This window comes from Tiliqua scincoides, chromosome 2, assembly GCF_035046505.1.
Source record: "Tiliqua scincoides isolate rTilSci1 chromosome 2, rTilSci1.hap2, whole genome shotgun sequence".
NCBI lineage: Eukaryota > Metazoa > Chordata > Lepidosauria > Squamata > Scincidae > Tiliqua > Tiliqua scincoides.
In genome coordinates, this window is record NC_089822.1 from 128,497,275 (window position 1) to 128,507,562 (window position 10,288).

At 42.0% G+C, this 10,288-nt stretch overlaps 1 protein-coding gene across 1 annotated transcript; it reads right to left on the minus strand.

Annotated features, from left to right (window-relative positions):
* Positions 1-5,377: 5,377 nt before the first annotated feature.
* On the minus strand, positions 5,378-7,654 carry HOXC8 (homeobox C8). Its single transcript, XM_066616164.1, has 2 exons — positions 7,219-7,654; positions 5,378-5,670 (listed from the first exon to the last, which is right to left on the minus strand). The coding sequence occupies exons 1-2, from the start codon at positions 7,652-7,654 to the stop codon at positions 5,378-5,380; spliced, it is 729 nt and encodes a 242-aa protein (XP_066472261.1).
* Between the last annotated feature and the right edge of the window lie 2,634 nt (positions 7,655-10,288).

Here is a 10,288-nt window from a genome sequence, read left to right on the forward strand (position 1 = left end):
AAGTGGGGGAAATTTGGAGTGGGACATAGAGATTTCGAGAGGGAAGGTACCTCTCATCTAAAGCTGGTATCTGTCCAGCTTTACCTGAACTCCAGTGAATGTTAATAGGGCTGGATGCACCCATATATTTGTTTGAATACCTCCTGGCACTTAATTTGTCCTTTTATATTACAAAATCCTTCTCGGGTGCATGAAGGAGTGGCTGGGTGTGCTTCTCTGTCTATGTACGGGGTGCGTGCCTGTCTGAAACCACATTATAGTTTGTAATCCAACCGGATGGAAGGGAAATTACTTTTTTTTCACTTTACAAACCACCAATAAATTTTATAACAGGTAGTTAAAAGTTACGACGAGGAAGGAACCGTCACAACAGTGGCTCTGGAGACAATGGACTTTTCCAGGGAGAAAAGGGTCCATAAAGAGAACAGGAAATTTTAGCTCTGCACAAGAGCATAACCTGCCCGTCATGTCTGCATCTATGGCAAAGAAGAGCCTTAACACATTTCCAGCACCCCCCTCTCCCTTTTTGTCTTTATGCCGCATTCCCTTGTACAACTCTCACGTTTATGGAAATAGACACACATTCCTGTCCTTGAGATGAGGTCCATTTCACATCGCATTCTGGTGGCTGAAGGTGAAAAGGGCTTACAAAAGGATTGTAAGGCTACCTAAACTCAAGGAAGCTGGAAACTAAATTAGATTGAAAGAAGAGAAGAGTTCACTTTTCTCCCGACTTTATCTTTTGAACTTTTCCCCTTCATATATTTTTGTTTCTCAAATGAGAACTTGAACCCCCCAACTTTGTGGAGCTTGCGAAATATCATTTGTGTACATTTCCAAGTATCAAATGAATTGAAACCATTCTCGCACATACACCCACACCCAAACCCGCACACACCCCACCCGCTTAATGGATGCATTATCATGTAACGGCTGCTGTGATTAGAATAATAAATTAAGAGAAAATGAGCAATATGCTGCAATACAGCTTTTGGAGGAATTATATTTTTCACAAATCACAAATGGAGATTTGAAGGAATTTTGATTGGCTAATAAAAAGAAGAAGCCCAGAATAGGATGATATGTCTTACTCCAGGCGGGTGGAGGAATCTCATTTCAGTAATACTGAAGTAATGATCATTTCCGAATCAGCTACTTTGTGAAAGGCGTTATCTTCTTTCAAATTACTTCGCCCCATAAAAATGGCCTTTTCCCTCTCTCTTTCCCCCCCTCTTCATCTCGAAATGATGAAGTGATTACAAAACACACGCACACACTGTGTGCCATCTAAAGATGCGACTCCGTTGTGTTGACTATAAGCTATAAACATTTTACCCCGAAAGTAACAGCTTTTCTTTGCCATTTCAATAATTTAACTTCTAACCCTATGATAGATAAGTATCGTTTGCTAGCTTCCTTCAAATCAAACCACTTAGGATTATGGACTTAAATATGATGGATAGATTGCAGAGACAGCTTTTCTCTTTGCCCTACTCCAATTTCCTTATTTCGAAATTAACTAAGTTTCCATGCCTTTTCTTGCAGCTATTACTGGGGGGGGGGGGAACACCCAACAACGAAAATTCGCTGTAGAATTGTCTATTCAAGGGCTTCCTAAAACCTTTGGGGATGTGATGGGAGGGGAGTAAAAGATGAAGTGTAAAAGGGAAGACCTCTGGGTTAGTTAACAGAGTGATAAGGTGTTCCCCAGCTTGGTTTTAGGTGGTGTGGGGGAACTTTGAGATCCTTCACTCTTGGGTAGCCTGGCGGAAGGGAAAAGTCAAAATTATACTGGCTGGTGAGATGGAACAGCTCCAAATATATACATTCAGACATATATATTTCATAACCATTCATATATTCATAACTAGGCCTCGCTGTGCCTTGGTTATGACGAGTAATAAAACAGCTTACCTTTCTACTCTGCAGCCTCATAAAGCCTATACAGTGGCAAGCTTTACTGTCCATCCCTTGGACAATCTGCAATGTCCACAGAAGGATATGCCGCTTAATAATAGGGGGTGTGCCTACATGCCTGGGCAAGATGCTCACTTGGTGTTGTGGATTCAAATCCTCTATCAGCTGGTGCAGAAGTCCGCCTTTAGTTTGTGTGCATTCTGGCACTGTGCACGGCCATATCCTTAAGTTTTGTGGACTCCCCCCCCCAATCCAGCATATAGCTTGCAAGAATTTTGGAAGGACGTGGAGCCACCTTCATTCACCATAGAAAGCATGCATGAAGCTACCCAGGACAGCGCAGTTTGCAGTTGAAAAAAACAATTAATCTGCCCACAACTTACACTAGGATGCGATTATTTTTCAGGTTCATTCATTCCCATCTAAACAGAGAATGCCTAGCCCCAATAACTCCCAGAATTCTGAAATCAAACATAAGCACTCAGCTGGCATGACCACACACACACACAACCACTAAGAAATGTTCTGTTGGTATGTATGCATGCATGCACACACTTTGGGGTATACACCACAGAGTACCCCCTTTCACAGTGTTCAGCTGTAATTCTCCTCCATTTTTCTCTCTCTCTCTTTCTCTCAAATACACACACACCCCAAAACACTCAGAAATGTTGTGAGTGTATGTATGCATACATACACACATTTTGGGGTATAAACCACAGAGTACCCCCTTTCACAGTGTTCAGTTGTAATGTCCCTCCTATTCGCAGACACAGAGACTGAATCATTTTTGTGTTAAAAGACTCCACGATTGGTGTATCAAACTTAAGAATGTTCTCAGCTTCCCAGTATCTTTTCCAGATTCAGTGTACTAAGCCAGGATGTAGCTTAGGAATCTTGCAATGTCTTATCTGAGTATCAGTGTAAACAACCTGTCCACTTTCATACCGAATACCAGTGTAGGATATAGTCCATTTCTTAGCAGACCAGATATAGAATCTCTTTCGATATATCGCACTTTTGTTGGATAAAACGTGTGTGTGTGTGTGTGTGTGCAAACCCACAATGGAAAGATGGCTGATTCCGTAAAGACAAAGTATATGAATGCACAACATTGCAAAGTTCACTTAAACACCACAATAACGTTTTCTTCCAGTATCCTCATCGTTTAATACCTGTGTCTTGCAAAGAGAAGTACTAATTTCTGTAAGTTATTTCCATCTCCTTTGCATATTAACACACCACACCAAAATATTACAAGAGACAGTAATCGATTTCAATTCAATTTTCTGTGGATATACTTCTCGAGCGAATACTAGAGAAAGGAAGTTGATTGCAGTGAAAAGATGCCAGAGAAAGGAAGAAAAAATGCAAGAAGGGCATGTGGGCATAGAAAGTAAAGAAATTTAACAGTAGCAAAGGGAAAGTAGAATCAGAAGCTAATTTTAACCTGGGGTGGTGGGGAGGGGAGAAAAAGCTTGAATCTCTAAGAAGGAGTAATTCTTGAATCTATATCTAGATACTGGATTGCTGGTGTTATTTATTTATTTTTTATTTATTTTATTAATTTATACCCCGCCTTCTTGCCCAACGGGCACCCAGGGCACCCAGCGTGTTCCTACGAGATCTTTTCCATGGATGCATAATGGCAGTGGTAGGATGATAATAAGATGAGGGCTTATTCCAGAGCTCCCCCTCCCCCCTTTTTTCTTTGTTTACTCAGTTTACTGTCTAGACGCTAAACCTTTTGTGATATCTCATTGATCTCCATGGGTCTTGATTTCCAAGTCAAAGTGCTTAGGATCATCACCGTCTGCTTGCTTTGGAAGTTTTCTTGATTTTGAGCTGTTAGGTAACTTGAACGTATGAATGGTCTCCTGGCGTTTGCCAGGACTTCCTGAGCGAGTGGACACGAGTGAGTCTAAAGAATTGCCAAGCTGTTGAAGAAGCCTCGATCCTCTTTTTCCCCCCTCAATTTTTATTGTTTATTTACGTAATGTCTCACGTATACAATACAAATCCACGGTTGCCAGAATTGGATTTCTGGCAGAAATTGCTACATTCAGAGTTTTGAACACGTAGAGAACTATGGTTTACATAAAACAAATGACATTTTTTTTTTAAATTCGAGCATGTTGCATTAACAGATAAGTCAAGACAAATAGATAACTATACATTCAGTGCAATTTAAGTCCTAAACTACATTATAAGCACAATAAAATAATGCAATACTGTGCGTTCTTATCTAGGCAGTTTCAGTTGTTGGGAATTAATTTTTTTTTTTTCCAAGAAAAATAAGCAGCAACATACGACAACAAAACCGCATTACAAATACTTTCAAAGCATGACTCCTTCTATAGGTAGTGATAAGATACATTACAATGCATTTTTTTGTATTTTTTTCTTTTTCATCATCATCAGCATCATTATTTTCTGCTACTTAGTAGCTTGCATTAGGGCAATACACAACTCCTTTTAAAATGATTTCCACCAAGATTTCTTTTTAGTCTGTGTAAGCCCCCACCTTGTTGCTAATAGATTATTGCAGGTTTCCCATTAGGTAGTATGTTAAGAATTTCGAGTGCTCACACAAGTATCAGAGTAAACAGCGCCCAGAGAAGTCATTAGGTGATTCCAATGTCCTTCACAGCCATCCTAAGCATGCTTACTCAGACGTCAAGCCCACTGATTTTAGTGGGACTTCCTTCCAAGTCAAGATGCAGAGGGTTGCAGGCTTTTCCTGCCATATCACAGGGCATATATAGGTAGACACTACATACAGATATATTCATAGATAACTAGTAAGCTTGTGGATCTGTCTTCAGGCATATGTCAGGAAGACTCCATCTTCCAAAACAGAAAACAAAAAACACCCTGTTCTTCAATAGGTTGACAGATAAATTCATAAATGGACCTTAGGTTGGAAGGTAGATAGGTAGATACGTTTTTAAAAAGAAGAAAGAGTTAAGACTGACCACAAAGCATTATCATACACTCCTACCCTCCCTTTAGATTATTAAACTTGGAGAGGGGCATACAAGGGCGAGAAGAATCAAGAGTCCTTCCTATTGCAAACCAATACATAAATTGCAAGTAATTGTGGTTGATAATTAGAATATAGCAAAGAGTGAAAGGGGGTGGGTTCCTGCTGCTGGTGGGGATGAGGTTGAGGTTCATTTGTCTGCAAATAGGCAGTGCTGGATTTGGACTGGGCTGTGGTGAATCCAGCTCTGGATTTATTTTATGGGAAGCCCAAAAAAAGGGGGGGGGAATGCTGCTATAAGGGGAAAAAGTAGAGGAAGTTCTGCGACAATAAAAAAAGGGGGCTACAACTGTTTGACAGGTAGTTACTGTTGTGTGTGAGTCTCTCCATTCTATACTCTATAAAAGCGAATGACCGTCGTAAACATCTCGATTTATCATCTGCCATAAAACGAGGACTTCAAGGAGCTGAGCGAGCTCAGTCCTTGCTTTCTTCTTTTTCCTCTTCTTCTTTTTCCTCTTCCTCGTTGGTTTCCTCCTCCGTTTTCTCTTCGTCCCTGGCTCCGGGGAGTTTATCCTTGTTGTTCTCTTTCTTCCATTTCATCCTCCTGTTCTGGAACCAGATCTTGACCTGCCTCTCTGTCAGTCCCAGGGCGTGAGAGACCTCAATACGCCGCTTCCGTGTCAAATAGGGGTTGAAGAGGAACTCCTTTTCTAGCTCCAGGGTCTGATACCGGCTGTAAGTCTGCCTGCCACTGCGCCTTCCGGGAGCTGGGGAACAGCAACACAAATAACTTGTTAGGCTTTTGCTCTCTGCCTTTGATTCTGCCTCCAGCTCGCCTCAAGACAACTAACTGCTTTCTCCCTCTTCTGTCTCCAGCCCCTGCGTCTCTTGCACAGCTTTCTAACGATTAGATGAAAGGAAAGATTGATTTAAATAAAATAGCATCAGTAATCAGCGCTCTCAAGAAGCTCTCCCTCCATTCCCCCCCCCCTCTCCTCTCTGTCTCTCTTTCTCTGTCTCTGGGCAATATTTTGACCTCCTAGTGCAACTGTAATTCTGGAAAAAAAAAATACAGTCTATCAGTGTTTGTTGGCTAGGCATTTCCCTATGAAATTGGGGGGTTTGTTTTGGGGGGTTTGTTGCATTGTGCTTCTGTTAGCTGTGGGAGTGTCTTTTAATGCATCCATATGCATGGATGGAGCACTACACACTCAAACACTGAGAAGACACTCAAAGCAAACCCAACAATGACTGTATACTATGCCAAAAATAAAGCCCCCAAAAGAAAAGAAAAAATAAAGGTAAATACGACTAAGACAAAGCCCCCACAAATAACCTGCTCTCAAACTGTTTTGACTAGGGGGTCCCCTAGAAGTCCAAACTGACAATAATAGTAGTATATTTTATTTGGCATTAAATATGATTGGATTTGAAGACTTTCTGGGCCACATCCTAGCAACATTTACACAACAACTCTGTTCCAAAGGAGGAACTTTATGACTAAAACTCTTCTGTAAAATTCCCCTTTCAAATCACCTAACCTTCATGTGTTTTGAATTAAGAAGTCTTCAAAGTAACATTCTACCAGGGTGAAACTTGTCCTAGAGGTAGTAGTAGGACAGTAGTTTGGGAGGCATTTGTGTATAACTCCTTTCAGCAAAGTTAGACTAAATATAGCTGCTGCTGCTACTGCTGCTACCACCTCTACAACCACCACCACCACTACTATTATTATTATTCTCTTCTGCCATCATCATCACCACCTTTCTGATGCAATGTTATCTCCCTCTTTTCCTTTAAAAAAAACAAAAACTCTGAACAAAGTTGCCCTTGGAAGGTTTAAACTTTTAATTTCAAGGTTCTTTCCAAATATCCAAATGGTCTTGAGAAAAAAAAGAAATAAAATAAATCAAAAATAAACCCCACTGATCCTTTTGCTCGATGCCATTTTATAAAATAATAAAAAAAACAGTGGATTATCAAACATGCTAATAACCTCGTGGGAGCTGTATCTTATTGCTCTCCTCCAGGCAAGCCATAAAAAAAAGTTTTCCTTTACTGAGATTTAAACCCAGAAATCACCTTGCTGGCTTCCTAAGCCAAACTCGAACCTTGTTTACTTTCGAAAAGGACACCCCCCCCCTCCAAACAGGAAGAACATTATTGCAACCAACTTATTATTTCTCTATCTGCCTTTCTCTGCCTCTTTAAAATACAGATATATTCCACCCCCAACCCCCCCCCCCTTCTTTCTTTCTCTGCCTCGATAGAAAAGAGCACATTTAAGGAGAAGGAGAAAAAAAAAAGATCCTAACCGTGAGGTCTCATCCATGGGAACATGAGACTGGGAGAAGAATTTTGATTTAAATGCCCTTGTCCCTCGCTAGAGTTACTGTTGGAAGAGGATTTACAGTCAGGATATTGTACCACGGCCGCCTCTTGCTGGGCACCATACAGCGACTGCCTGGGTAGGGCTTCGTATCCATAGAATTTCGAAGCGTCTCCGTGGCACGCCAGGGCGCAAGGATTTTGCTGGTATCCCGAGTTGGAGATGCTGGAGGTTCCGTGGTGGAAGAACTCTTGGACGTGGTGGGAAGGGTGCTGGAAGCTGGGAGCCGTGGTGCCCGGACCGTACACCAGAGCATGGCTTCTGCTGACACTTTGTGGAAATCTGCAGTCGTAGTAAGTTGGTTCCAGAGACTCGCCGCCTTTGTACTTGGAGAAAAGAGGATTTACAAAGTAGGAACTCATGGCTCTCGCATGAAAGAAGGAAGGAAGCCCACCTTAGGAAAAAGTCTGTAATTCTCTAGGAGATCAGTGCTAAAGACTCTCGCTCTCCCTCTCCCTGGACTCTGCAAAGTCCTGGTTAGTGGCTGTGGTGGCTTTTTTTTTTTTTTTTTTTTTAATGCGCTCTCTCAAAGACGTTTCATAGTGACTGAGTGGGTCTGGCTTGCTTATGCCTAATGCTTTGACTTCTCTTATATCCGTCGATAGGTAGAGCTCTCTCTCAGTTTCTCTTACTTGTTCCCTTCCCTTTAACACCACAGGCAAATTCCTCAAAATCCCGGTGGTGAGGCTCTCACACGCGAGCTGGATTCATCAATCCACCCCACCAAGACAGGCTAGGAAGAAAATGACAAGGAGATCGCGGGGCTCGGGGGGTGATGGGGAGGTGAAGGCACCAGCCCTGCAGAAGCAGGAAAGGGGGAGACACACACACACACCCTCATATCTCGTGAATGGAACCGGGTTATGAAAGGTGCGCAGGAATACCCTTAGGTGCTCTTTTTTTTTAAAGCCTCTTCCCTATGCAACGGAGCCTCTTCACTTATCTGAGCAAATACATGCGCCGGCGAGGTCAATTTAGGTTACTTCAACAGGTAATAGGTGCAAAACGCCAATCGAGATCAATTTTTCGCGGGGGGGGGGGGGTCTCAAACGCCAGATATCTTTAGGAGGCCATCTGACGAGATAGGAAAGGGGACCCCCCAAAAAACTCGCCCCTGCCCAACTCTAACAGTGGGATTGTTTCTAGCTATGTGGCTGACACTCATGGGGAGGGGGTGTTATGACTGGTAGTGGGGGGGGCTTCGCCTGGATTTTTTTCTTTTCTTTAAATGAGAGATTGAAGACAGGAAAGTCACTGACTTTCGTCAGCTGGTTACCAATATGTATCTATTTGCCTTTAAAGATTAATAAAGATTTCAGGAACATTATGATCTTTTCATTCTTTCTTTGAACCAGTGGTTGAAGACTCCCATCTGAAAAGAACAGGGAGGCATGACTTGAAGGAAGCCACTCGACTCTGTACACAGGAAACGTCTTGCCCAAGAAATGGGGGGTGGGTGGGTGTTCCACAGGATATGCAGTGTTTCCTGGGGGTACTGGTGGTGGTGAAGAGCGGAGGATCCCTCCCCACCCCGTCGCCATTACCAAATGGCAGATAAGTATCCACACAGCTGAAATGTGTAGTAGTAGGTATTGCAAAGACCTCTTGTTCAACCATTTTTTTTTTTTTGCTCTCTTCCTTCACTCCAAAGTGACCATTGGCTAAAGCCTTTTCAGTTGGGAGACTTCATTTTTTATGACTGCATTAAAGAGCTCAAGCCATTAAACAGAGGCATAAAACCAGCAGCCTCCCCTCTTACGAAAGTTTGCAAATTAATATTTCCTGACCTGTTTTTTTGAAGCTCCTTAAAAATGACAAAAATCAAACTCACTTCTATAAATTAACTGTCCGCATGGCCGTGTCATAAACTCACAAGCAGTTACCCTCTCCCCTCTAGAAATCTCTTCTGGTGCTCACCCCCCCCCAGATGGCAAGTAAGTGAATTTTAGAGGAACAGAACCCAGCAGACAGAGGAAATCTCGACTGTTATGAGGAGTGCAAAAACCGTAAAACATTCTTCAGAACAAATCTATGAATGTATTTTTTTTTCTTTTCTCACTCTCTCCTTTCTTTTTGTTAACAAGATACCCTTAATTCTTGCTTTCTTGGTCTAATTTAGACAACAATAACACAATCTGTCACTTTTGTCATTTTTTTTAAGCAAATACATAACCTGAGCAAGGAAAGACCTTTTCCATTTAGCTAAATGAAATAAATAACTGGTTTCCCACTTCCCAATATGTTTAATTCGTGTGGATACTAGGTCCCTTTGCTTTCTCCCACAAATGTCAAGGATCTGTTAAATTTTTTCTTTCTTTCTATATTTTAACCTCCCCCTCCCCCCCAAAAAAATAGCGATGGAGACATTGTACTCAATGTGGCAACAACAAGAAAATGGAAGGGTTAATTTGTCAAAATATGAAATGAATTAATATAAATGTAGCCAATCTCAGGAGTTCCCAAACAGCAGATGTAACAACTGTTAGGATTAGACCTGATTCAGGGCCCAATCCTATCCAATCCAATTTTCCAGCCCGGTGCAACCACAATGCAGCCCCATGGTAAGGGAACAAATGTTCCCATACCTTAACCTTAAGGAGGGGTCTGTGACTGCTGCCCCACTACAAAATGCAGTGCTTGCCCCATTAGCACAGTTGCACCGCACTGGAAAATTGGATAGGTTTGGACCCTTAGCTGGCAGACAAGGATGAAGGAGATCGTTTCTCAGATCAATAGGGCCCTTGAGTTTTCAGATCCCAGTCGCTAACCCTTTTCCTTATTGCAGCAGGCTCAGTTTTAAGATACCTGAATTCACTAGGTCTGACTTCAGATGTTTCCATGTGTGCTCTGAAATGAATTATGTAATGGCAGAGGGTTGCTAAATGTGGATTTCCCATTCATTTACCTACTCAGACTTTGGGGGGGGGGGAACCTCCCAAAAATTTTGGAACAGAAGTGGTGCACTGAGGAAAAAAAGTTTAATGACACTCTGAGAA

What these genes read in the sequence shown, in the direction of transcription:
- HOXC8 (XM_066616164.1), bottom strand. Translation starts at nt 7,654, where the DNA reads ATGAGTTCCTACTTTGTAAATCCTCTTTTCTCCAAGTACAAAGGCGGC. An exon ending in CCCATGGATGAGACCTCACG is followed by an intron (nt 5,671 to 7,218) that starts GTTAGGATCTTT and finishes GCTGTTCCCCAG; the next exon opens with CTCCCGGAAGGCGCAGTGGC.